This window comes from Ilyonectria robusta, assembly GCF_021365365.1.
Source record: "Ilyonectria robusta strain PMI_751 chromosome Unknown BGZ61scaffold_1, whole genome shotgun sequence".
Lineage (NCBI taxonomy): Eukaryota > Fungi > Ascomycota > Sordariomycetes > Hypocreales > Nectriaceae > Ilyonectria > Ilyonectria robusta.
The window spans coordinates 2,514,651-2,541,612 of record NW_025764435.1 but is presented as its reverse complement, the minus strand read 5'-3'; the positions used below and the strand labels follow the sequence as shown (position 1 = coordinate 2,541,612).

The window sequence follows — 26,962 nt, the reverse complement described above, 5'->3', positions numbered from 1 at the left end:
CGGAGTAACGCAACATAGATATCGAAGGATTGGCCTTGAAGTGGGAACCATGGCAGTACGGAGTAGTTTTGGGTGTTTTGGAGGATTGGTGGAGTTTAACCGAGAACAGCAAAATGGTGCGACGCATGTGAATTCGCTTTGGAAGGAAAGTTTCTCTCTCATTAGGCCCCAATTACTAGTGATTTATCTTGCTACAAGACGGAAAGTTGCTAATTTGACAGGTGTATTCTTCATTATGATATATCTTACAGTTGCTCAATGCTGGCAATAAGCTGGTCAAGCTGATCTGACCCATTTTCAATGACATCGGTTAAAGTCCGACACACGCCCTTGAGGCGACGCATCCGCATCTCCTGCTCCAGTTGCTTCGATTTCCCGGCGGCGACATCAATGACCTTTTTGGGAATACGCGCCAACCTGGCAACGTTTAGGCCATAGGATCGGTGGGCAACACCCTCGCCAACCTCGTACAGGAAGGTGACTTCTTCTTCACCATCTTCACCCTTCTCGGCCTTGAATTTCATATGGACGTTTTTGACGCCTTCAAGACCGTCAACAACTCGAGCTAGGTTCTGGTAATGGGTGATGAAGAGGGTGAGGCAGCGAGTCTCAGTGACAACATGCTGAAGTACGGCCTGGGCGATGGCAGCACCGTCGTGAGTGCTGGTTCCACGACCAAGCTCGTCGAGGATGACGAGGCTACGAGGAGTGGCGGAGCGGAGGATGCGTGCCGTCTCGGAGACCTCGACCATGAAGGTGGACTCGCCCGCGAAGAGGTTGTCGCGGGCGCCGGTACGGGTATGGATGGCGTCGCAGAGTGTGAGAGAGAGGGCGTCGGCGGGGACAAAAGACCCGACCTGGGCAAGGAGAACGATGAGGGCGAGGGCGCGGACGAAGGAGGACTTGCCTCCCATGTTGGGTCCTGTGATGAGGTGGGCCAGGGGCGCTGGGTGGGCGAGCGAGGTGGTGAAGGGGATGTAACCGCCGTCAAGGGTGTGTTCGGCGATGGCGTGGCGGCCCTGGGTGATGGAGATGGTCGGGTCGGTGGAAGACGGGAGAAAGGATGGACGGGAGTAGCCAGGCTGGGCGGCAACCTTGGAAAGGGATAGGAGGCAGTCGAGCGTGGCGAGGGCGGAGACGGCATCGCGGAGAGGCTGGTAGTCGGCGGCGATGGAGGCGAGAAGGTCCTTGAAGGCCTTGTCGCACGCTGCAGCCAGGGCTTCACGATGCTGGTCCCGCTCGGTGGTGAGGCGCAGAACCTCAGGGGTATGGAAGCGTGACACCTTTTTGGTGCCCGAGATCTTGCTCCACGACGCGGGGACGTGCTTGACGTCACCGTTGGGAACCTCGATGAGGTACTCGATGCCGGCGACAGTCACATAGTCGACCGTCTTCTTCTTGATCTTCTGGGCGGCGACGGTCCGGTGGGCGTCGAGCTCGTGCTCCACGTGGAGGATGCTGAGCTGATGATCCTGCATGTCTTCTGTATGGTGCTCGTCCCGGAAGAAGGCATATTTATCATCTTTGTGAGCGGCTTGGGGATCGATGCGCTCGAGGTAGGAGACGACGGTGTCAAGGATCTGGGGGAGGGAGCAAATGGCGTTGCTGAGGAGGGGAGAACTGAAGGGGGCGTCGGAGGGATCCTTGACTGCAATGTAGCGATTGGCAATCCTCTGGAGAGTCTGGAGGACGGAGAGAAGCTCCGGGCGAGTGCATTTGCCATAGTAAATGCGGATGAGGCTGCGCTCGAGGTCAGTCTTGTTGGTGATTAGGAGCGTGTGGAGCTGGTCAACGGCAGTGGTGGACTGCTTGTCGAGGAGTTCTTGAACAGCACCGAGGCGTTCCTCGAGGAGCGTCTGGTCGAGCAACGGACGGCCCACCCACTTGCGGAGGAGGCGGTGGCCGAAGCGAGTGATTGTCTTGTCGAGGGCCCAGAACAGACTGCCCTTCTCGGAGTGGTTCGTGGAGTTGCGGTAGACTTCAAGGCTTTCAAGCGTTGTGCCATTGATGAGCATGTGTGAACGGGTGCTGAAGCTCTGAAAGTACTTGGTCAGGTCGAAGATGTGCTCTAGACCGTACTCCTGGAGGTGGTGGATCATTGCCGAGAGGCAGATGGTGACGGGCTCAGGGAGCTTGAGGACCTTGTCAAGGAGAGCGCTCGACGCCTCATCTTGAGCGTTCTCCTTGAGCTTGTCGGCATAGAATTGGGTGACATGAGAGTAGGCTTCGGCGGCCATGGTCTTACCCCTGGGAACGCGCTCGACTCGGCTCTTATCACCAAAGACATTGGTGCTACTGCCCGAAAGGTGCTGGACGAGTTTGTCGGTGCCTTTGGTGAGCTCGCCGACAATCAGAAACTCGCAGGGCGAGATGTGCAATAGGCGGGTCTCAATCTCGCTCCGCATGAAGCCATCCTCAAAGTTGTCGTAGATGATATCACCGGTAGCAGGCTGGACGGCAATAATACCGACATCAACCTTCTCGTCCGTGCCCCAGCCCTTGGCCTTGGTCTCGGTGATGCAGAGGAGGTAGCCACCCGAAGGGGCTCCAGAGGCGCCGCTGGGATCCAGCTCACCATTCTCGTCGATGTAAGTACCCTTGGTGTAGAGGTTGGTGAGTTTCCGAACGAAGGGTGCATTGCGGTTATCCCCAGCCTTCTTCAGAGCCGCCGTCTCGATTTGGCGGACGACTCCAACTTTGTGTCCTGCGGCAACGAGCCGCTTTGCATGGACGGGGAGTCGGTGCACAGGGATGCTGGCGGAGGCGAAGCGATCTATATGGGCCTCGGATGGGTCTGAGACACGGGTCAGCATGTAACAATCTGTTGCTTAGTGGAGGTCTCCTTACGTTCATCATAACGCATCTTCCCTGGGATACAGACAATGCTTAGCTCTTTGGCAGCAATCCGAGCGTCTTCACCAAAGAAGCGGAACTTGTATCCAACCTCCACAATGAGAACGGTATCCAGGTGCTTCCTCTTGATGTCGAGGAACTGAATCTCCATTGGCGTCAACTTGCCAGTCTTGGAACCCTTCTTCTTTGTCTTTGTCGGAGCCGGGGTCTCCTCTTCGTCGGCATCGGCGTCTGCGTCATCGTCATCGCCAGCTGTGGTTTCGGCCTGCTGGCCTCGCCTTCGCCAAGCTAGGGCATCTGGATGACCGAGCTTCTTGACGAATTTCTTGTGCAATTCCTTGTGCTGCCGCTTTGCTTCGGCGTCATCGTCACCGTTCTCGTCCGCGTCTATGGTCGTAGCATCTCGAGAGTTGGAGCTGTCGTATCGATAGCGCTCGGTGCGAGCTGTGGGGTTAATTGCTTGCCCGTTGGCCTTGGAGCTGCCGCCATTTGCAGGCTCACGCTCAACAGACTCCTGTGTGGGCTTGGAGGCGGCGAATGTGCTGGCTCCGCCATCGTCGACATTGGCCCTGGCCCTTTTTACGAGCTGTTTAGGCTGCTCATTGCCCTTGTCAGTGTCCTCGAGCGGACGCTTTCGGGATGGTGACTCGATGTCTTTCACTATGGACTGTGACGGGGATCGGGCTTGGCTTTGCTTCTCGAAGGCTGCGGCGAGACCATTGACCGTCTTGGGAGTAAAGAAGGATGTGAGCGATTGTTGCTTCTTGCCGGGCGTTTTCGATGCGGGGGCCATCGTGTGGGAATTGAAGCTAGGGCTTTGGGGTGGGTTGGATTTTAACGATGGGCTGGTTCATGGCAGCTCAAGCTGGAGTCGTGGCCGTGACGTCTTGACGTTGGAGAGCGCGTCTGGATGAGCGTGAACGCGTTGAGAGGTTACATGACCCACTTTTATCCGCCACCACGTAATTGTTTGCACTGTTGCCGCACGCACTGTACGGACTGGGCTGTGAACATTCTTGATGAGTTACTCCGTACCCAAAAACTCAACAGTAAGTAGAAATTATTGAAATACATTTTCTTGAAAGCTGATTATTATTGTAATTTAACACGTGCCGAAACTGCGTATACAATCGGATCGGTTATCAACTTGTCCCTACTTGGGCCAGATAACCGCTTTCTTATAATCCTTCGGCGTCTCATCCATTTCGCATACGGCGGTTCTGTAGACTTCGTTTTGCAGTTTCCACTTTTGCAACTTGGATCCTTTTCCAAAATCGCAACCGATCATTTTATCCGTTATATCGTGATACCTCTTGCTAGACCTCTCCAAACCCACAACGCTTTGGCGATCCTCGAAGTGGTCAGTCCATGGGATTGCACGCCACACGTGGTAAGGCGTTTCTGCCTCCTGCTAGGTAGGTAGCCGTGTCACACCCATGGACGTGCATAAGAGGGGCAGTCAAGAACTCCGGACACTACTTTTGATAAAGCCTCGGGAGTACGGATATCTACCGTCCTGTTCTAAATTCTACACTAGCCCGAAAGAAAGAAAATTATTTAGATGAAGGTGGCATGGAGGATGATCTTGATAGAGAGTGGAGATCACCTCTCCCTCTTGAACCCATACGCATGTACTCCGTACCTGGGCCACATCACGCATCTCTCTCTACCTTGCAATATATGATTTACTTGGAGTCGTTCTGGCCGAAATTCGAGATAGCGCCTCAGAAGTGCTCCCAAAGGTGATTGAACAGAAGTTGGAAAGGAGCTACAGCTCGCTCATCCTCTGGTCCCGTGCTCATGGTGTGGCCCAAGGCGAGTTGAACGATTTGTTGAAAAGATCCAAGGAGCTTCGCGTCAGGTTACGATGACATTTCTCGTTCACACCGGCTCAATCCTTGTGTAGAGTAAGAGCCGACGGCCCAGTCCCTTAGAAATCATGCAACTACCGGAGACTTTGAAACGCAAGATGGCAGGATTGACGACAGGGATTCTGATGTGCAGAGGGCATCTGGATCTGAGTAGGCGGAGGGCCTGGACCTAAGTAGGTAGGTATGATCCGTGGTTTGTAGTCCACTCTCTTACTACCTGGTACCTACCTATCCAGTAATTTATGTGTGTACAACAACAATCCCCATAACTAACTGGGTTGGCACTGAGGACTCATTATTGTCTTGCTATTTATTAACATCGAACCATTACCTGGTCGCGCACGTCAACGACTGTTTCTTATAAAAGGCGTATCGTGGATTGGCCCAAAGTCTAGGTTGACACAGCCTCTTTTGTTGGCGGGGAGTGACGACGTCAGCTGGTTGGTCGGTGGTCTCGCTACAACGGCAGCGGGCGCGTCGCGTTCACGTGTCCCTGTGTCCCCGTGCCCCCTTGTCTCTCTTCCCGTTCCAACTTTTCCACCCTCTGTCGCCTGCATGGTGTGTTCGGCCGGTGGGCTCCTTTGGGCTCTTTTGTTGGCCTCTTTGGCTCCTTTGGCTCTCTCATTTTCTTGGCTCGAAGTGTCGGGCGCTTGCGTGGAGGCTAATTCCTCGAGCCACAGTTGAGGGTCTCCAACGACGGACCAATCCGCCGCCATCCATCAGCCGCCCGCCATCGACGCTATCCACATGGGCCAGGACAAGGGTCATGGCCTTCCCCATCCTGGGATCTTTGGCCCCCAGTCCGTGTCACCCGTGGCACACTGTCGAAGCTCCCGGGCGCTTACAGGGTTGGCAATGTCGTCTGGGGCCAATCATGACGTCGTCTCGCTTCGGTGCCGCTGAAACAAACGTCTCCATCGCTGGCGGCGTCCCGGTTCCCGTCTGTCTTGGAGTCGAGTCGCAGTCCCAAGTCAGTCCCGGACAATGAGAGACTACCCAAGTCTTGCAGAGCAGTGTTTTTTTTCTTATTCTTCTTTTCTTGGCCCTGTTCAGTCGCACTAACCCGTCATTTGGCCCTGGTCCTTTGTGTCTTGGTGCTCGTCTCTGGCTGGTTGGAGGAGGGGTTCTTGTCTCGGTCTCGGCGGCTGTCTCGTCAATTCCACATGCCTCCTCAATCAACGCCTTGTATCTTGGCAACCGACCGAGTACCCTAGCTCTCTGCATTACCCTGTTACTTATCCGTCTGGCGTGTGAAGAGCAGCATCTTCTCATCTCGCTCTCGCCCTCACTCTCATTGCCACGCCACACAAAGCTCCCCTCCCCCTGCCCCTCTCCCCCTCCGTAGTCATACTTGTACAGCCAGCGCTTCGAGGACCCTCCCCGGTCCCATTTTCCTCTCCTTCTTCACCAGACATCCACCCGTTTCTGCTGCTGCTTGCTTGTTCCGCTGGACTTGAAACTTCTTCTTACATCCTTTTCCATCCTTCGTCCTACATCCTACATCCTACATCCTACATCCTACTTCCCGCTCGTCCCTTGTTCCTGGCGCGGCCGTTTCTGCGACCCGTTGGAGCTGAAGCTTTGCCGTAAACCAACAGGGGGAGCCACCTTCAACTCACGCAACCGACCCCGCCCAACGTCCAACGTGCAACATCCAGCGCTACCCAGCTTGCTCAAGCACGGCAAAGCGACGCCATCGTCTCGAAACTTCTCTTGGCCAGCGGCCTCCTATCGCGGCCAGTCCTCTACCCACCTCAGACCTGCATTTCCGCATTCGACAAAGCGATCCTCCAGCGCTTCATCGAGCTGCGCGTCATCCCGCTTCCACCCCTGTGACGACGCCTGCGAGCCCCGCGCACACCCAACCTACCTACACACACGCCGACCGAGCTGTCCGCGCAGCCCTCGCAGCCCTCACCCTGAACCCATACACGCCTCGCGTATCCTGCCAAGATGGAGCGTAGTCGCGGCGTCCCCGACGAGGAGATGTTCCTCAGCAAACCTGCGCCCGAGGACTGCGATAGCCCGACCGTCGAGCCCCTGCGCATTTTTAAACCCCAGAGCCCTCTACCCGCCGCCGACTCTAGGCCCTCGTCCTCGGCCTTCAGATTTCCTGCTCCTCCTTCATCCTCGTCTCCCGCCAGCAAGCACTCCTTCCCACTACCGCCTGGGGCCTCCAGCTCTGCCGCGCCTTTGCCCTTCCCAGACGACGACGACGTTCGCAAACCGACTCCCGCGAAGCCCTTTGGCGCCGCCTACAACGACACCAGCCCTCGCTTAGACACGAGCCCTTTTGGAAAGAAACCGGGCCTCGCCGAGCGCAGAGGCACTGCTCCCAAGCCCATCAGCTCCCCAACGAGTCCCGACGCCGACCAGGACCTCTTCCAGCGACCCTTGGTTGCTGCTGCTGATCATCATCGTCCGGGTTCCTCCAACGCAAACTATCCCAGCTATCAGAAGACCTACTACCCCCCGCCGGGCGCTGCTGCTGCCGCCCCGGCCCCGCAGAGTAATGCGGCACCGCACCCTTCCGCCGTCCAACACCTCAACATGAACGATCCCGGAGTGAATCGATTTGCCTCGACGGCTTCAACCTCGACGACCCGGGCTAACCGGGGTTCCCCACCACCTCCCGAGACACCGATTGTGGAACCCGGACAGACCCCCGCCGACGGCATCGAAGCCCGGTATGCCGCCGCTGGCATCTCCGGCACCGCGACACTCAACAGTATCGGAGCCCCGAGTGCTGCTGCTTCTCAGAGACTGGCCCAGTATGGAACCCAGCCGCCTCCACGGCCTTGGACCCCGACCGAGTCGCCCGATCAGGCACCCTCCGGCCCCCCGACCGTCTATCAGGGCATGGACCCCGTCTCGAGTCCTCAACCGCATCAGCAGACTTTCAACCTTCCGCCACAGAAGAATGCCCAGAACCAGGACGGCCCAGTACAAGTCAGCGTCTTGGAACAGGACTTCCAGCGCCTGAACGCAAAGACACCCCCACCCGCCTACTCCAGCGTGAACCCCAGCGGAGGCTCTTCTTATCCGGCTGAGAAGCAGCGACCCCAGCAAGCTGCTGCTACATCTAGTTCTGTCCCCATTCAGCAACCTGTCGCCACAAGTTCTCTCCCTCCGAAGAAGGTGGCAGCGGCTGGAGTAGCCGTAGCCGCAGCCGCAGTGGCAACCGGATCAACCGCTGCCAGTGGCCTCGCCTCCCCGGCCCTCCAACATCCGGGACACCCTGCCTTTGCCAACGACCCTCATCCCGAACAGCCTGCTCAGAGCGCGCAACAAGCTGTTCCTGCTACTCCATCTTTTGAGCCTCAGAATCCAGCCTCGCCGCCTCCACTACCCGAGGGATGGATTGCCCATCTTGACCAAAATTCCGGCCAGTATTATTACATCCATTTGGCTTCTCAAGCTACTCAATGGGAGTTTCCCAAGGGACCGAATCCCATCACTCATGAACAAGCACCGCTCTCCCCGACAGCATCAACGTACGGAAACCCTCTGGTCTCGCCCATGTATGGAAAGCAGTCCATGGCCTCTCCCATGTTCCCTCCCCACACTCCTGGATACGCCGAGAGCATCATGAGTGTAGCCGCGTCGCAGACGCCTACCGCGGCCGGATTCTCGGGACCGCCGCCAAGTGCTGGTGTGGACATGTACAGGATCCAACCGACCAATGGCGTCTACTTCGGCCCCTATCTGCGATACGTGAATATGGATGTGGAGAAGGGTATCTGGTTTGGAAGTATTCTGATTGTGACGGATGCGCCGCAGCCCCCGACGCTCCATCTCCATCTTAGCATGGACTTGTCGCCCAACCCACGTCAACTACAACCCCGCCCAATCTTCACTCATCAACGGTGGAAGTTCTACAAATATGATATTGAGCTTCAAATGGCCGAGGACACTCAGCGATGGACCTATGCCGTCACCTCACACCTGGGTTGCACCCGATACGAGTTTGTGGTGGCCGGTCGCCAGGAGACGAGCTGGCGCTTCATCGCCCACTCTGGCAACGATTTTGCCGCTGGAACATCTCAAAACGAGCGGGCAAAACTTGGCGGAGTTGGGTTCATGTGGAAGGACGTGCTACAGAAGAACGTCGAGTGCGGTGGCTTCCATGTCCAACTTGGCCTGGGTGACCAAATCTACGGCGATCGACTCTGGAAGGAAGTTCCCCTCTTGAAGCAGTGGCTCGCAATGAGTGGCCGCGATAACAAGAAGAACGTCCAGTGGACGGCCCGCCACGAAGAGGATGTCTCGCACGCCTACTTCCACTACTACACTAGCCATTTCGACCAGCCCTTCCTTCGTGAAGCATTCGCCCAGATTCCCCACGTCCTCCAGATTGATGACCATGATATGTGAGTATCTTGAGCCGTTTATTCCATCCGAGCATTGCTAACATGAACCCAGATTCGATGGATATGGATCGTACCCAGACTATATGCAATCGTCACCCATGTTTAAGAATATTGGACGAGTTGCCACCGACTTGTATCTGCTATTTCAACATCATACGACGGTCGAGATGCTGCGAAATGTCAGCAACGATCAAGACATATTCACCATCACCGGCACGGGCTGGCACTTCGTGAAGTATCTTGGACCTGCTGTTGTGGTGGTTGGCCCCGACTGTCGATCGGAGCGAACACAGGCCCAAGTTATGGCCGGGCCGACATATCAGGGCATCTTCCCCAAGGTTGCTACCCTTCCTCCCAGCGTACAGCACTGTATCTGGATGGTGTCGGTTCCGATCGTGTACCCTCGCCTGGACACCGTGGAGAGTCTGGCGAACACAGTGGCTGTCGGCAAGAAAGCAGTTAACACGACGTACAACATCCTGGGCAAGGTGACCAGCTCTGTAGCGGGTGTGGTAGGAGGCAAGGAGGTTGTCGCTCAAGGCTTCTCTCAGGTCAAGAAGGCGGTTGGAAAGTCGGGCCTCATGGGTAACGTGCTAAATCAGTTTGGTGAGCTCGATATCCAAGAAGTGCTCAAGGACATGTGGACGCATGACACCAAAGATCTGGAGCGGACTTACTTCATCCGGACTCTTCAGGGCATTGCTCAACAGAAGGGTATCCGCATGACTTTCCTGTCCGGAGGTAAGATAATAACGCCATAACCCATGATGTCAAGTACTAACTCGGTGATAGATGTCAACGCATCCGGAGCAGGCTTGGTCCATGACCCGACTCATCCCGGCGATCACAAGACCATGTATCAGGTCATCTCATCACCCATTGTGGCAGCCCCCCAGAGCAACTATGTTCTCAAAATGCTCCACAACCAGAAGACACTGTACGTGCCACAGAATGGCAAGAAATCAACACATGAGGTCTCGGATACCAAGGAGGACATGATGGAGATCTTCCATACCGACGCTAGCGGCTCAGCACGTGAGCTCAAGAAACTCATGGGTCGCCGCAACTACGTCGCCATCATGGCGTATGACCATGAAGCCGTCGCAGCTCAAGCCCAAACCCCCTTCAGCCCCAACCCGAGCCTCAACGGGCAGCAGCAGCAACAAGGTCTTTCCAAGCTAAGCTTGGCCGTTGACTTTGTCGTACAAGGAGACGGAGCGTTTACAACACCGACCAAATATGGGCCTGTCATTATCCCACATCTGGAGTTTGGGCGGTAAAGCAGAAAAGGGCGAAGGTGTGTGGGATTTTGCAGCAACAATCTATAGAGGATAGGTGTTGAGGGATGGAAGAGGAGGACTGTTTTCTTGGTGTCGCCATCTGACGTGGAACTTGTGGTGGCTGGACGACATGACGAGTCTATATATACACTTGGAGATACCTTTTCTTGATGATCACGGCCATGTTGTTGAAGCGTCTTCTAGCATCTAAATGATTAAATATATTCTTTTTGTATTGCGGAGCTGAATATGAATAGTTGGGAAGTGCACTAGGGAGAACTTAGGTATCTCAAAATAAAGGTACATGGCTCTTCCATCGAGTGCGAATCGAAGATTTGCGGTGGATTTTATTTGCAGAACATTTTTAATCTTGGTCTCGTGTCTATTATGTCTTCGATATTCTTTTCTACGTGGATCCTCATCCCTCACCAGCCTGTTATTCGCGGCTAAATGTCAAACAGTTCCTTGAGAATGCGCATGGTATCCTCAGGTCCAGTGACGGAGTGACCGATGGTGCGAGAGTCGGTGTAGATTTCGTAGTCGTTGCCACCCTTGAAGGTCTTGTCGCCGAAAAAGTGGATGGTCTTGTAGGCGATGCCGTCGGGCTTCTTGGCCTCGTTCTCGAGGTGCTGCAGGCAGTAAGTCTTGTCCCAGCCGGTGGGGAAGACATCGAAGGAGATCTGGCCACCAATGGAGAAACTATTGTTGGAGAAAGCTCGTTGATTAGCGAGAGGATGGTAAGAAGGTGGACAGGAACTGAAATTAGGGGAGGAACGTACGTGAGGCCGAGGTGGCCGAAGCGCTCCTTGAGGGCAGCCACAAACTTCTCTCGGACCTTGGCATCCTTGTCAAACTTCTCAAAGTCGTTGCGCTCCTGGTTGCTGGCGTTACGGCCAACGGGGCTGATGTTGATCATGCCATTGCGGAATTCGATAAAGGTACCGCGCTTGACGGGGATGTCGAGGTCGGCGATGTAGTGGAGGCAGAAGTTTGCGAGCTCCTTGTACTGGTCCTCGCCAATCCACTTGATGAAGCTGTTGGAGGGAAGGGGCTCACCGAGCTTGAAGGCGGTCAGACCGTTCTCGGAGAAGCAGAAGTCGAAGAGCGTGGTGACGGGGACACCAGCGGGCTTGCCCAGCTGCTCCTCCTGCTTCACCAGGTCGGAGCCGCCGACGAAGCCCATGGCGCACTTGGAGCGGAGGGCCTCGAGGAGGGAGAGCATTTCGGGGGAGACATCCTAGTTGGGGAGAGAAGAGAGCCGTGTTAGCGAGGAAGGCAGAGGAAAAGTCGGCGCTGCAGAGGAGAGAGCTCTTACCAGACGGGCGGGAGTGAGGGTGCCGTCGACATCGAAGAGACAGATGGTGTCCTTGAGGGGACGGTCCCCGAGGGGAGTGTATGAAGGAGGAGCAACCATTTTTGCGGGCGGCGCAGAGAAGAATGAGGAGGAAGCGGTGTTGATGTGTTATGGTGTTTAAGGTAAGCGTACCTTGGGTCAATTGAGGAGGGGGAAGGAAAGGCGGGGAGTGTGCGGGGCGGTCAACAGGGGGAAGCTACCATGCATGCTGTGGATCGGGAAAGAACAAGAGGGGAGGAGCTCTTCCATCGCTCTTCCGTTGCTCTTATACCTTTTCCCGACAACATACAACTTGGACAAACCGTCAAAGGACAACTCAACGTCTCCAAGGTCCATGGATCGGATTTGTCAACCCGGAAATCAATTGGGACCGTCAATCGGAACAATCTGGCATCTCCTCACCCTCGTCCGCGACTCCTCACATCTGGGAACTCGCCGACGCCCCCCGAGTGCCACGTTGCAGCCATTGACGATGCGAGGCTTCAAGGGATGCTCTTGGAGCTGACTCGGTAGCTATCCGCGTCGTCAACCCGTGGAGGCGCAGCTGGCCAAACGAAATGAGGACGGCATGATCATCGCTGCTGAGCCGCCTTTTAATTATACCAGCGTCTCATGACCACGCTCGCTGAGATGTGTCCAACTTTTTAGCGGGGTCCGTCTCGCTCCCACCCAACAAGTTGATGCCCCACGGTGGGTCCCGCTCGGTGAGCGCTCCGCGGAAAGCCACACTGAGGTGAGCCACCCTTCGGTGAGCCACAGTCCCGGTCAGAACGCGCGCTGTGAATCACGACCACAGGGTTCACAGAGTCACCCTTATAATCCAAAACTTACCCACCATCTACCATCGGCGGGGGAGCAGTGACGGGTTTAGCAAGGCTAAGCTTCTGAGCTCTCCCGCTGCCTACAACCTCTTTCGGGGGGTTGTAGGTTCAACTCCCGGACTTGCAACAATTTTCGGAACATCTAACCACATATAAGCTGCCATATACACCATTTACTGCCATTTAATCTGCCATTTAATTGCCATCTCTATAATTTTGCCAGTTGGTACAATTTTAGTTGCTTTTTTATTTCTTCTCTAATATTGGCTTCCTTGATGTTCTTTCTTCTCCCAATGCACTCACTGGTTTGACTCGTAATGCCTTCGCACAAGTTGGAATGGTGTTCCGAAAAGTTTGAGAATGAAGTAAGAGAAAGAAAAGAAGTATATACATAATGGATAATATATACAGATACTAGGCAAATAATATCGGTACAAAACAAGAAAAAACTCGTGCCCCGTTGCTCTTTCTTCGGCCGTGTTATTGCGCTGGCCGTTCCCATCCCGAAAGAAGAAAGATGCCACTTGTTCTACATGTCTCCAAAAGCGCCTGTGACTTCCACGATGACATTGATCACCGTGCTCACCGCCCAAAGTGCAATCAATCCCCACCCAATCTTGCGACTTAGCACCCACTTGTTCATTGGAACAATAATCAGCAGCCCCAGGAGCATCACTAGCAATGTAACGGCCGAGACCATCAATGTCCCGCCAACCTGCACCTTGTACGGCTTATACTCGATGGGGAGCTCTGGGTGCAGGTGGTGTTTGTGGTTGGCCTTCTTTATCATCATGGCCACTCCACCAATGCCAATGCCCAGCAGGATGTTCAACATCGGGCCGCCAAAACAAGCAGACCTAAGACCATTATCAGTACGACTCTGTCAAGCCAGTCAGGGTCACAACTTACAGTGCCATGACGGGATACCCAAGGCGGGCTACTGTGATGTCCGCAACCAAATCTCCAACGCTGTTGCCGGCCGCAAAAATGGTGAGTCCTAGCAATGCTTCCGAGATGCCAAGGACCACGCCAAACGTCTTGAGGACCCCAACCACCTCTCCTGCAATGGTCGAGATCCATGCAATGGCAATAATGAATCCCATGAAACACAACATGTAGTGGTACTTTGGCCGTTTTTCCTCCGTCGTAAGCATCAACATCAGTCCAAGCAGTACAAGCGAGCCAAGGAGCGTGTACAGCACCATTCGGAACAGCATCATCCCGGGATGTTCGAAATCTTCCATCATGTTCGCCCAGAGGATGAAGACAGCGAACAATGGCCCCGTAAAGAGCTGAAATCCGACCAGCCACCGGTTCCAGCCCGTACACTCGTTCTTGGAGGTGGTGGCAGACGGTATTTCAGATGCTGGTTTCATCACGATAGCAGGTGGTCCTAATGTCAATTCCGAGTCTGTGGGCACAAGTGCCCCGTCCCGCTCCAGCGCTACCACAAGAGGGGATCCAAGCGGAGAGACTAGGTAGCTATCGGAACGGCTCAGCGTGTGCCTGCGATACCGCTGCCATTCTGATTCCGGCTCCATGGTCTGGGGCTCGACGGACACGGGTGGAGCGGAATGTCCGATCCCTCCGGTGGGTTCGAGGATTGTAGCGAGAAGTGATTCATCATCATTAGTGGTTTCAGACTCAACCACAGGTAGAGTTGTGACTAGGAGAAAGATGCTCGGCACCGATATGGCACTGACAAACTTGTCCCAGATGGCCTTTTCATCCCATCCCTGCAGCGTGGGAAACAGGGTCGCAAGAAGAATATGTGGAGGTGGTAGAATCGCATACGGCCACCACTTGACTGGCGTGGGCTGACCAGCCGCCATGTGCAAGTCTGCAAAGGGACTATCACGACTTACCAGGCCAGGGGCCACGAATTCAGAAGGCTCAGAGTGCGGGTTGGGCGACAGCATCGCTGGGGAATCTGTATACATGGGGAATTGGCTGGCTGGAGATGATCGATCGCTGTAGCTGCTGCGACGGCTGGGGATCTGCAACTTTAGTTGAGGTGAGAGTAGCTGCACATGTGGTCCAGTGTCGGTATCGTCTCCTGTGGTCCCCGGTTGGCCCACGGGGGGAGGGGCCAGGTTCCCTCCAATGGTGTATGATGGACTCGGGCTTGCAGTCCTCACACTGCTTGATTGAGGAAGCGAGAGGTTGGTGTCCGATCTATCTCGTCCGGGGATTAGTAGGTCGGGATTAGCCACGCCGACTGGGATATCTCCGTGAGACAATGCCCTCTCTCGTCTGGCTGCCGACCCTGACTGAGAGGTGGAAGGACGGCCGTCAGACCGGGAGGTGTCTAGGACGACACTTGTCGTGTCTCTCCTGCCCCTCTTGCTAACATGATTCTCAGAGTAGCTCCGATCTGGAATGGTAGAAAGCTGCAAGTTGCCCTCACGCTGTAGCTGGGCCAAGGCAGAACGGAACTCGAGCGCGCCCACTAGACTTGGCCGAATAGGCGTCATGGTGTGGCTTCGCTTTCCCCTAGTCCGTAGAACGCGCATGCTACTCGCCACTTCAGCCGCAACCATCCGGTCGTGGTCTTCACTGGAGGTCTCTTCTTCCTCACTGTCAATGAAGGGCCTGTGGCCATCCACTTCAATCCTCGGTCCGGCTTCAAGGGCACTAATGTCGGGCGAGCGAGACGACGCTGTAGATGTGCCATGGTCGACATCGTCCGGATCATCTCGGTAGGGTTCGCCGGCTAGCTCGTCGCCGGAATGCCCTGATGGACCATACACATGGCTCCGGGCCTCTCCCTCCCTGCGTCTCCTCTGCTTCCTCCTGGTGGAGACCCAATGCCACCCTACGACAGTCGTGACATAGAGGGCATAGTATCCAATCATGAGCCAGCATTCCCAAAAGTGCAAGTGTCCATCGGCGAGGAAAACAGTGGTGAAGCATACAGCGACAATAAAGAAGCAAATATCACGAGCGTATGTCTTCCGGTCGACGCGGAACTCCCTAACAAGGGCCATAGACCCGGCGACAACGCCCGTGATAAAGCTGGCAGCACCAATGAGTTCGCCCACGGCCATGCTGGCGCTGTTGGAGCCCATGGCGGCAAATGTGCTGAAGACATCAGGCGACCCATTGCCAAAGGCAAGGAAGGTGACGCCTGCCAGGCTCTCGCTTAGACCAAGGATGGTAGAAATAGTACTTAGGTTGACGCTGAAGAAGTCGCTAGCGGCGATGCCTATGGTAGTGAAGAGAAGGGCGAGCCAAGCAACCAGGACGGTGAAGGCCAGCGGTCGGACGTTACCAAAGGTGCAGTAGTAGAGGTCGAGATAGGGAATGAGACCGGCATCGTCATCGGTACAATACTGGCGCACAAATGCGCACTTGTCGTCTGCAGCGTGGACGGCGCTACATTCAGGGATCTCGTTGCGCTTGAGCAAGGCATGGCTCTCGTCGGACGGGTCGCGACCACGATACTGCGTATGCGACAAGAAGGAATAAGCCGTTAACACGGACAGAAGCAGCACGGTAGTATAGAAGGGGCGAGAGCTCAGACGGCTGCCCCTTAAGAAGGTGGCGGTGGTGGTGGTTGTAGCCATGGTTGCTGTAGCCATGCTTCGGCCTGGACTTGGGTTTCGGTTTCGGCGGTCGTCATGTCATATCGCGGGGTTTATGAATGCTGAAAATGACATGGCCGGTGTTGGCGATGGTCGGAGTCGTCGGAGTCGTCGGAGTAGCTGATATCGGATAAGAATAGAGAGAGGCGCGGCAGGGTGTGGGTGGGATACCGCTCGGCGGTGGTGAATCAGAGAGAGAGAGGAGAGTGTGAGGTGTGAGGTGTGAGTCCACGACGCAGTGAGGGAGGGCGCGCAAGATAATCAATTGACCAGCAAATGTATCATGTCATAACGTCGCGGTGCGGACCAGATCATTCCGAAAGCGGGATGCTAAGCAGTTAGCGTCGCGTCCCCTTGAATGAAGAATGGAGCTTCCTTGGACTTGGGCCTTGGGCCATGGGCCTTATTCCGTTGCGTTGTCTTGTATAGGTGTAATGCCTGCTGCAGCGCCGGTATTAGGTGGCAATGTGGTGTGGTGGTGCGTCCATGCTTTAAGTTAGTAGGAGGCCGCCCAATCCTTGACCTGGGGAACTGCCGGGGGGCCGCACTTGCCACAGTAGGGAAAAAAAGCCACCTCCCTCGCTGGCACGTACTATGTAACTCAGAGACATGTGCCTTGAATCCGGGCGTGCGACATGGGACATGGGACATGGGGCAAGGGACTAGTTCAGGTTAATGCGTCCGATGAAGAGGTGCCTGGCTAATCCTGTCGGTTGTGTGATTGGTGGACGGTTGCGCTGTTCACTGCACTGGCTGCACTCGCTGCGGGGCGTTCAGGTGGTGGTGCGTATCTGCCACCTACCTTACGGAGTACCTTAAACCCTTAAACAGACTCCACTCAACCAAGTACCTCCGTACCTTCCTTGGAAGCCCGAACTTTGGATCCCACCGCCTTGGGTTTGCTGCCTGAACGCTCAGGCTGCAACAACCCCACGTCGCCATTATTTTGTTTACTTTAGTATGGCTCAACACCACCACCACGACGCGCCAGGCCTTGTCGAACCCAGCCTTCTGCATCACCAACCCACGCAACCACCACACAATGCCTCGCGTCGCTCAAGCCCCGCGCGCGGGGAGTGCCAGACCGACACCTAGCTCTGTCTCGGCGTCGCCATTCAAATCCCCCGTCAAGTAAGCTCTCATCCGGCCACTCACTTCTCGAAGCCCCCTAGCAACCGAGCCCTCATACAAGCTCCTAGGATTCCCCTCAACGACGATGCGCACGAGAAGGGCCAGCGAATCAGCTCCCGGAGAGCATTGTACGAGAAGCAGATCAACGAGATCAAGGCTGCTGCGACCCCTCGCAAAGTCAGCATCAGATTGGACGACATGGAGAACGCATCCCCAATGTCGGATCCCCGGACACCTCGCGCCGGTCGTGGCGGCGGCGACGACGACGAGGGGTTTGTCGTAGGCGGCTCTGTGGTCACGCCTATGAAGCGTGTCCCGCTTCTTGCCAACTTCGAGGAGTGGATGAAGATGGCCACCGACAACAAGATCAACGCTACGAATTCCTGGAACTTTGCACTCATCGATTACTTCCATGACATGTCGCTCCTCAAGGAGGGCGACGGTGTGAACTTCCAAAAGGCCAGTTGCACCCTAGATGGATGCGTCAAGATCTACACCAACCGAGTCGACAGTGTCGCAACAGAGACGGGCAAGCTGCTGAGCGGTCTGGCTGATAGCAACAACTCCAAGAAAAAAGATCGCGAGGAGGGAGAGGAGACTGACGAGGAGGAGCTCGATGAAGATGGCAACGTAAAGAAGAAGCCCAAGAAGAAGGTAGACATGACGGCTCCCGAGGTTCCCGGTACATGCTCACATTTCACAGACGCAGCGCTCATCCGAGGCCACCTTGGCCCCAAGTTTTAACTCGCTACAGCTTAAGAAATTTGAGCTAGAGTTCGCTGTTGACCCTCTCTTCAAGAAAGCATCGGCCGATTTTGATGAGGGCGGCGCCAAGGGACTCCTTCTGAACCACCTCATGATCGACTCACAAGGGCGCATCGTCTTCGACAGCAGCGATGACACTGGTGACGCGGATACACTTGGAAAAAAGAAGCAACGAGAGATGGGCGATGAGGAGGAGGAGGAAGATGAGGGCGATGAACCGCAAGAGGAGGAGCAAGAGGAGGAAGACGAAGCCGACGTTCAGATTGATCTTGGCGCATTGGGGGCCAAGTTCCTACCTGACCTCCAACTTCTAGACGAGCTGGATGTTTGCCCATCTCTCAAAACCTTTGATCTCGGCGATCCTTCAGGTTCCATGGATATCCCATTTCTGAAGGCCCCGGAGGACTGGAGGCAAGATCAAGACAAGGAAAAGACCCCTGGTGCATTTGGCGATATTTCTGGTCTTGTCATTGACGGCGACGCTCCCGCCGGCTTTGATGACGACGATCTTGGATTGGGTGCGTTTGATGTCGCAACCGATGTTGCTTTTGGCGAGGGTGGTGAGGCGTGGGCCCGTGAAGCGGCCCTCGAACCGCAGATGCGGGTTTACGATGCTGGCCTCGGTGAAGAGGGTGCAGACGGCGAAGGATTTGACGACAACGGAGAGTACATTGTGTCAATGACTAGCGCCCAGAAGGCCGACAAGATGCACGAGGATATTCTTGGCTTCTTCGACCAGGCACTGCAGAAGAACTGGAGTAGCGCCGAGCATTGGAGGATCCGGAAGGTCAAGGACGTCAACAAACCCGTCGGAGAGACCAAGAAGCGCAAGGAAAAGGAGCCTTTTGAGATTGACTTTGCTTCGCCTCTCGATTCCAACTTGGCGGACACCATCCACACACAGGCCAGTACCACCGCGGCCATCAGCATGCCCAAGAAGGACTGGAAATCTAAGTCACGCAACCTTCTCCCCGACGACAAGCACTTCAACTCCAAGTCGCTGCTAAGTCTCTTCTTGAAGCCCAAGGCGCGCATGGGTCGACGACGCACCGGTTTCGGTGTCAGAGGCGGCGCATTCGGTACGACTGCCCAGGACAACCAACCTGAAGGCGAAATGGACGAGGCGTTCTGGGCCAATCAGAAGGCGCCCATGCAGAACACAGAAGAGACGGCGCTTCCAGAGGGCGATTATGACGCAAACTTCTTCCAGGATGACGGCATGCCATTCCCTGGAGGCGATGCAGACGATGACGACGACTTGGAGTTTGCTGATGCCCGTGAGCACTTCTCGCCCGGCATGGAGGGCCAGGGAGGCCTCACCGAGGCTGGCGGTATCACGGCTCTCCTGAATGGTGAGACGATGACCAATACCATGGGAGGGGCGTTTGGAACGACACTCGTAACACAGACTCGACGAGTACGCCCCGAATATGTTCAATACGCGCGTGTGGCCAAGAAGGTAGATGTGCGACGGCTGAAAGAAGAGCTTTGGAAGGGCATGGGCATCGAGCAGCTCGAGGTAAGATTCCCTCTAGTTCCTCTGCAAAGTTGAAGTTGATCTAACGCGTCCCCGCAGCAGCCCGCCGAAGCCCCTCAACCAGGTGCTGCAGAGGAGGAACCTCTCAAATTCACGTCGGTTATGAACAACTTGCAGGCGGTGTATCCTAAGCCTGTCATGGATGATATTTCGACGTCGTTCTGCTTTATCTGCTTGCTACATCTGGCCAACGAGAAGGGTCTAACGATTGAGAAGACAAATGATCTCTCAGAATTGGAGATCCGCAGGGATTGGACTGCCGAGATCACCGAGGGAGGAGAGTAGTGACAAGGCTAGCCAGTTGCAAACAAAGGCAGTCGTGGTTTCAATGCATCTTTATGAGTGGCTGTCTTGTGTATATGGAAGGGGTATGCTATGGGACAGTTGGCAAAGCCGCCAGGGGCGGCGAGTTGTACCGTTCCCCTAGGTGGTCGGATGGATATATTGGATGAGATGTTATGACAGGTATATCGGCGCTGGGTAGTGCGACCGAACGAAGGAACGAAGGAACGAACAGACCACGAGCGGGTTGATGGACGAATAAGTCTCAGTGCGGAGCTTGATAGCTACAGCGGAGATATTGTTGGCCACGGAGTCGTCGGCTTTCTGGCGTTGGGGTCGGGAATAATTGCATCTGCATCTACTCAGCTGGTTATGGCCCATATACTGTGAATATGATTCTGTTACCAAGTTCCCTTTTAGCCATCACGGCACATCAGCTTCTCTCCACTGAAGGACAACTCCGAGGGAACGATACCAGGCTATCCACGCCACGCTCTTGACGGATGACATCGCCAGCGTCGAGAGCTCGGGTGAATCGCTCCGTGCAGTTCAGCAATAAGTTACAATTCCCCGTTTTTGTCAGGGATCTCCGCGCCGGCGTTGTGGGGCCGAAGACCCCGCCGCGGCCCCGGCCGGCGTGACTGCGCCATGACGTCGAAATGCTGACGGGGTCGAATGGGCTGGACCCTGATGACGACTTTTGCTGCCGGGCGCCGCCCTGCTTCCTTTTAAACCGCCGCCCATCCTCGCCGGTTCGCAGGTGATGATCGTCACTGCAAACATCGACTCCACGCTTGTTCACGGTAGCCCTTGGTTTCGCCAGGAAGCGAATGCAGGAGACAGGATTGATATACCCATTCGCTCCCTCACAACCAAGATATCATTTAAAGGTCTTCTCCCATGACATTAACATAGATTCGTTGACATGCATACAAGACAACCAAGAACTGCACAGAAATATGGAAATCAAAATATATCCATATACGGCAAGATGCCCCGTTTAATTTTCCGTCATGATACAATCCAAGCCGAAACGCCGTCGTCCACAGATGCGGATTCGATGCAAACAATCCATCTACCTGCAGCTCTTGCATTATAATTGGATCGGTCTGAAACCCGACCCAGACCATTCAAAAACTTAGGGGTATACAAGAACAAAGCATGCGAGCATGAAACGCCATTTTCGATGAGAGGCGACTGACAGCTGGCTCTTGTCGTAGCTGCCACTTCCGCCATTTTCGTCAATCATTTTCATCATCATCTCCGCTCGTCTCGATCATGCTTTTCTACAATCTCGCCAGCCTTTAGGAGAGCGCTGACTCCGTCCAGGCGGGTCCTGACGGGCCTATGCTCTCCTGTGGCAACGAAATGAGGCGCTGGCGTCATCAGCACTCCTTCCCCTGACTGATCAGCGTTCACCAGCTGGCCGGTAGATAGGGATAGCACGTCACGAGAGCCTTGTAAGCCAAATTAGCTTGACTCCTTGACAAAGTCTCTGTGCCGAGAGGGTCAAGTACCATATCCCCTTGGTCCCGCGCTGTGTCCGAATGGCGGCCTCACGAGATCCGTCGGGCTCGGAGTGGTCCCGCCATTCATTGACGCACCTCGGTCAAACGATCCCGATGCCGCTCCTCCAGGGGCCGGCAGAGTCTGGTGCGAGAGCAGTGCGTGAATGGGCAGCGGTCCTTCACCAGGTGTGCGCGCGATGCTCATGGCCGGGCTGGTGGACCCAACACTGCTGTTCGAGGATTGGTCATGTCGGAGGTGTGGCATTCTAGGTGCCGTCGTTGTTGGCAGGCCATTGAGCACCTCGGGGACTAGTCTAGGGTGGTTGGCAGCGACAAAACCTGACGAGTACGGGTTGCTTTCGCCCCCAAGGCTCGTTGGCGTTCCCTTCCTTCCGTCGTCGAGCATATCGGAGAGCGATGGGAGGTGCTGATGAAGCGGTTCGCCGCCTCTTCCGCCTTCTCGCCATGATGGTGGTCGATGAGGGTGGTACCGAGGTGGCTCATTCGGGCTCACAGTATCATAGTAGCTTCCCCGGGGTGACGACATGGCGTCTTCGTTCGAATTCGCCTGTGACAACATGGTAGGTGCTGCTGAATGCTGCGATTCGGCAATTGAAGCAATGGAGTTCATCCTTTCTTTTCGAGAGGGCGGTGGTTCACTCCCAGGAAACCTCTCGCTCCCGCTCCCGCTCCCGCTCCCACTCGGTGTGTTGATTCCAGGGGTGGCCGTGGTGCTGCCGCTGCTGCCGCCATTGCGAAGTCTAGCAGGCTCCAATTTCGGCCGCTTGGATACATCGCTAGCTGTTTCGGCCCAATTCGTTAGCTCAGAAGAACTGGAGACCTGTGCAAGATCATGTTGTCGTCACGCTAGGTCACGAACCTTGGGTCTGCTTGGCTTGCTTATCCTTGAACTCTTGGAGATACTGGATATACTTCTTGAACTCGGGGGTTTTCTTGTACTCCATCAAGCCGCGGTGGTATTTTTCCTTGTCAGCGTTGGCCTGGCTTTCATACGCCTCCTTCTCTGTTGGCACCAAATTCTGCCAGTTCTCGCCGACCAGTTTCGCGATCTCGGTGAAGCTGAGGTTTTGACTCTTGAGGTCTTCTCTCATCTCTAGGAAACGCAGCTTTGTTAGATTCTTTCTGCCTTCGCTCGGACGGCGCTGTCTGGTAGCTAAGATGGGCAATTGTGGACGAGACTTACTGTTGGAAAACAAAACATACGCAGAGGGCGGGCGTTCAGGGGCATTTTCATCGGGCTATATGTAATAGTCAGTGACTGGCCTTCGTTGGACCAAGTGGCTCAAATTCTCACGCACCTTGGGGTGGCGCCGATATTTTCGTTTTGCTACTCCTTGCACCTCGTGGGTGCCCTCCGGCCGGCTGAGTTCGGTCCGCGGGGTGTTGGGCTTGACATCTTCGACTGCCGGCCTCGCTGGTGATACCAGTGAGGTATTTGGAGAAATACCCCTGGCGTTGGCAATCCGTCTTTGGAGTTTCTAATTGTTTCGTTTCGTGTCAGTCAGCAGTCCAAGTGGAAGAGCAAGGAAACATACCCTTCGATGGCCCAGCTTAACACCTAGCACATCACTGGATTGGCATTGTCAGTCAAGTACGACGGGGTTAGGTGCGCTGCTGTACTCACAGGTCCGACTCTTGGATGTCAAGGATGATATCCCACTCATCAAACCCCTGCTCGACGAACGCGTCGAGATATTGGGCCAAGCCCAGCTCACCGAAGATTGCCTCGAGATCAGGCGCCATGCAGAAGGCGCGACCAATTTTGGAGGTCGAACTCTGCAGGTGCCAAGTTACTTGTTCACAACGAGACCCCCAGCGACGTATCAACATTTACCACGATTTGGTACAAGGTCGAGACGATGTCGTAGAGCCAGGACAGATCACCTGATGTGATTAGATGGAGAAGCAGTCGAGATGGGCCACCGCCACCACGTATTTGTCGTATCTTCCTATTCGATTCGAGTGTAAGGGTGGTGTCTTCGAGTGTCCTCCAGACGCAGTCGGTTCCAGGAATGTCTGGCCTCGTAATAGCTGTCACTGTTCCTGCGGGTGTTTCTTGAAGGGCCTTGCTGTTCGCTGGTGCTCGAACCAGTGGATACCTTAGGCGGGGTCAAGGATGACGGAGAATGCCGTTATTTCCCGATGAGCAACGACAAGGTCGAAGAAGCCAGCACAAGGGACAAGTGTGTGGGTTTGGAGAGGCTCTTGCGAGTTTGGTGATAGTCTATCCGTCTAGGAGAGTTGCTTGAAGACGAGGGGAGAGTGGTCAAGCCTAAGTGAGGACACTGGTCAATGTTGATCAAGTCAGGGCACGACGTGGAGTGAGAATTAGCGGCAAGGAGAAGGAAGAAAAAAGTTGTGATTGTTGGGGAGCCGAAGACATCCTTGCTGGTTCGAATTAGACCCCAGGAGGGGGAGGGGTGCTGACGAAAGGAGACAGGGACAGGTCGGCACCTACAGATGAGAGAGATGGAGTGATCAAGGTAAGAAGTGGGGAGTAGCAACTGCTGGACCGACTGATGGCGAGATGGCAAGATGGCGAGATCGAGGTAGACAGAAATGGACAAGAGGATGGGAAATCTATCATGGAAGAGCAATTGACATGGGACAACAGCCAGGTATCTGAAAGGTTAGGTGACGGCACACGAGAAGCGGCAGGGAGGAATCGCCGTGAGGGTGTGGATGTTCAATACTAACACCCCCAGAGACACGATCGGATATCTCGATTTGACAACCAGGGTTGGCTCGAGTGGATATCGAGAAAGTGTCTGTCCAACCGTGATCGAGGACAATGGCTAACGGTCAAAAAAAGGAGCCGAGCCTAAGAAGACGCGGTGACATTGGGGATCCGAGTGGACAGGTGATCTCAGGACTGATGTTATGAGGCAACGGATGAGGTGGCGGAGGCAGAAGACCGGACTGGGGCTGATGCAAGTTGGATAACTTGGATTTGAGGATCGAGGTTCTGGACCCTGGGGTTATAGCTCCACTGGTGTGGGTGCGCACGCGGCAGACGAGGCAGAACAAAGATGGATCCTGGTGGAGAGGCCAGGGGGGGTGCCTGTTTTCGAGGATGGAGCAAAGACTGCGGAACGGAGGGGAATGACAATGGGAGTGATGATGATGAGACTCCTCCACAAGTACGGAGCATCTGGGCAATAGAGCAATAGACACGAGTGCGCCTAGCTTAGAGCATATCGGGACCTAGGCGATGACAGGGTCCAGGGGAATGGTAGAAAAAAAATCTGAGGTGCCGCAGCCACCGGCAAACGAGACAGGCCATGGGAGAGACAGGGTTTGAACCGAAGACGGCGTCGTGAGAGGGAAGCGAAGGTGAGAGAGGTGTGTCCAAGCGAAAATAGAGGGCATCAGATGCCGGGGGTGTCTGGTGGAAGAAGGGGGCGTCGCCTCGAGACTGGAGCTGGCCAGGGGCGTGTAAATAGCCAGACCCAGTAGCGGTACATGTGGCCAGAATTTGGGTCTGGCACGACTTTGTCGGCAGCGTGCCTGATTCGAAGCGAGGCGCGAGCTTGTTTGGGCTGGCTGACCTACTTGTCTGTTTGACCTACTATGGCACTGTCATGGATGGGAATGGGCCATGGACAATGGGCGAACTCCATAGCCAGGGGAGTTCTCGTCGGCCGTGGCAGTCAGCATGGCTCTCTGGGCGATCACCAGACGTTAAATCGGCCCTTGCGGGCTCCGATCCCCATGTAACCACGAACCACGACCAGGGTCCTGGGTATTCCAGCGCTGTCTGGGCTCGTGAGATAGCCCAAGCGAGTGAGTGCCTTGGTTCTTCGGGCCAAGGGGCGAGGGTCAACCCGTCATGGGAATAGATGGGGTCCATCGCCGCAACCCAGCGGGGTCCCAGCCCTTGACTCACAAATCCCTAGTTCGGTTGGCTGTCTGCTGTGATACACAAAGCCTGCAGCCGTCTTACCATGGGCATGAATTGGAGGTTACCAACATGTTGCGTTTTGCATGACTATTCGTACTCGGTGGGTTTCTGAGAGTTTTGGCAGGGATCGTCAGCCAACATGCTCAATTGCAATTGACTTGTGCCGAGTCGGGATAGAGTCAGCATGCATCGGACTTCCCCAATGTGCCTGGCCTGGCAGCAGATTGTGCCGGGGAAGAGGAAGAGGAATGAATATGCAAAGGTGTGCAGACGTCCACGTCGGCTATAGCCAAATCTCGATCCCATCCTGGGACAACTACCCAGGCGAGAGTGGTAAGAGGTTTTTTTCTCATGCTTCGCCTCTCGATTGCTTTGCGTCTCAATCAATACAATCCAATGGAGCTTGGGATTGAAGTCGATGCATCCGAGGATCCCAGGATTCAAGGGGGTGGGTCGAGCTGGGATTAGACGCCCCCCATGCGGCCACGCCTTGCCCCGGACAGTGTTCTCTTCTTGATCGCCATCGAGCCATGAGCATTGACGAAAATCGAACTTTGGCTCGAGGATCGCACCACGCCCGGGCGGCAGCGGCAGCTTCGTCGTTTGAACGTCTGCCCGATTCCTATACCAGCACCACCACGCGGCCTCTTGCTAAAATGTCCCCTCTTCATGACCAAACGGATATGCCCACTGGCGTCATACTAGAATTTCACCGGCGGCCGTCTCTCGTCATGCCGCGCTGAACAGAAAGTCTCCCCAGTGGTGAGGCTGGCCAGATCGGCTAACGCATCTCGAGGAATAGGCCCTATTCCATGGCATCAAATCGTACAACGCGATCTCCTCGTCACAATTGGCTTACTTACGTATCCGTAAGGTATTATGATGGTGAGGTACCACCAGTTTTGGCAGCTTCAGTACTTGTTGGTGTGCTCAGCCCTTCAATGCCTGGGCCACATCTGATCAGTTTCCTTGGCAGCCCCCATGCGCTCCAAATGGCTCAGGGAACCAGTCGCCGTCAATAACTATCCATCAGCCTGTCCGGTGTGTCGGTTCTCGGCCGGGGGTGATACCATACAGCGGGCGCTGGCATTGGCCGTGGTGGAAAATCGCCCATCGCGATAATGGGAATTTGGTACCAGGGCCGTGGAATCTCCATCCATTTCCAGCCCGCCCTGGCGTGGGCCGGTATTGGCTGCCCGGCCCCCCGACGAAAGTTGCGGCGAGTCTCCTCCGCCCACCGGTTCGGCCTTGGCCGGTGTCTGGGTTTCTGTTCGAGCGCCACAGTCAACAAGGGTCCGTCACGGCCCTGATCCCGCAGCCGCCCACGGAACGCAAAACCCCAAAGCCAGTGTAATGATCCCGTCCGCGAGTATCCGTGTCCATAGCGACCGCGAGCCGTAGAGTGGGCAGGGCGGATCTATGACTCGGGTGATTGATCGATCACACGCACCAAGCAGCCAGCAAGAGTCAGCAAGAGTCAGCTAGAGTCAAAGCGAGTCCTCTGAGAGCAACCAGAGAAGAAAGATGGCGATTCGCATTCGCTTGGGGCTGCCTAGACGAGGCCGCTTCCCCGACGAGCAACAAGGTCGGATGGTCCATGAATGGATGGTCGGTCCACGGGCCTAGAATCGCAGGATTTGCAAGACCGCAAATAATCGGATGTAGATGGATGTGTTAGACGAAG

The 26,962-nt window shown here is 55.3% G+C and overlaps 7 protein-coding genes across 7 annotated transcripts; 2 read left to right on the top strand and 5 right to left on the bottom strand.

The window, feature by feature from the left end:
* Positions 1–245: 245 nt before the first annotated feature.
* On the bottom strand, positions 246–3,646 carry BGZ61DRAFT_488828 (muts domain V-domain-containing protein; the record flags this gene model as incomplete). The annotated part of the gene is made up of 2 exons (XM_046250151.1): positions 246–2,794; positions 2,848–3,646. The coding sequence occupies 2 exons, from the start codon at positions 3,644–3,646 to the stop codon at positions 246–248; spliced, it is 3,348 nt and encodes a 1,115-aa protein (XP_046112337.1).
* Positions 3,647–6,677: 3,031 nt separating this feature from the next.
* On the top strand, positions 6,678–10,374 carry BGZ61DRAFT_470966 (uncharacterized protein; the record flags this gene model as incomplete). The annotated part of the gene is made up of 3 exons (XM_046248154.1): positions 6,678–9,094; positions 9,147–9,835; positions 9,887–10,374. The coding sequence occupies 3 exons, from the start codon at positions 6,678–6,680 to the stop codon at positions 10,372–10,374; spliced, it is 3,594 nt and encodes a 1,197-aa protein (XP_046112336.1).
* A 446-nt stretch (positions 10,375–10,820) lies between these two features.
* Positions 10,821–11,788, bottom strand: BGZ61DRAFT_470965 (eukaryotic phosphomannomutase; the record flags this gene model as incomplete). The annotated part of the gene is made up of 3 exons (XM_046248153.1): positions 10,821–11,073; positions 11,154–11,611; positions 11,690–11,788. The coding sequence occupies 3 exons, from the start codon at positions 11,786–11,788 to the stop codon at positions 10,821–10,823; spliced, it is 810 nt and encodes a 269-aa protein (XP_046112335.1).
* A 791-nt stretch (positions 11,789–12,579) lies between these two features.
* On the bottom strand, positions 12,580–16,578 carry BGZ61DRAFT_408189 (Sodium/calcium exchanger protein-domain-containing protein). Its single transcript, XM_046243189.1, has 2 exons — positions 13,459–16,578; positions 12,580–13,406 (listed from the first exon to the last, which is right to left on the bottom strand). The coding sequence occupies exons 1-2, from the start codon at positions 16,128–16,130 to the stop codon at positions 13,079–13,081; spliced, it is 3,000 nt and encodes a 999-aa protein (XP_046112334.1). The 5' UTR covers positions 16,131–16,578; the 3' UTR covers positions 12,580–13,078.
* Positions 16,579–17,175: 597 nt separating this feature from the next.
* On the top strand, positions 17,176–19,851 carry BGZ61DRAFT_488824 (condensin complex subunit 2/barren; the record flags this gene model as incomplete). Its single annotated transcript, XM_046250150.1, has 4 exons — positions 17,176–17,264; positions 17,333–17,918; positions 17,968–19,548; positions 19,606–19,851. 4 exons carry the CDS (start codon positions 17,176–17,178, stop codon positions 19,849–19,851), a joined length of 2,502 nt encoding a protein of 833 aa, XP_046112333.1.
* A 1,316-nt stretch (positions 19,852–21,167) lies between these two features.
* Positions 21,168–23,458, bottom strand: BGZ61DRAFT_17829 (uncharacterized protein). Its single transcript, XM_046237656.1, has 6 exons — positions 23,002–23,458; positions 22,913–22,946; positions 22,676–22,855; positions 22,561–22,615; positions 22,237–22,470; positions 21,168–22,157 (listed from the first exon to the last, which is right to left on the bottom strand). The coding sequence occupies exons 1-6, from the start codon at positions 23,205–23,207 to the stop codon at positions 21,358–21,360; spliced, it is 1,509 nt and encodes a 502-aa protein (XP_046112332.1). The 5' UTR covers positions 23,208–23,458; the 3' UTR covers positions 21,168–21,357.
* Positions 23,459–25,359: 1,901 nt separating this feature from the next.
* BGZ61DRAFT_438533 (uncharacterized protein) lies at positions 25,360–25,589 on the bottom strand. Its single transcript, XM_046244250.1, has one exon. It carries the CDS (start codon positions 25,582–25,584, stop codon positions 25,366–25,368), a length of 219 nt encoding a protein of 72 aa, XP_046112331.1. The 5' UTR covers positions 25,585–25,589; the 3' UTR covers positions 25,360–25,365.
* Positions 25,590–26,962: the final 1,373 nt, after the last annotated feature.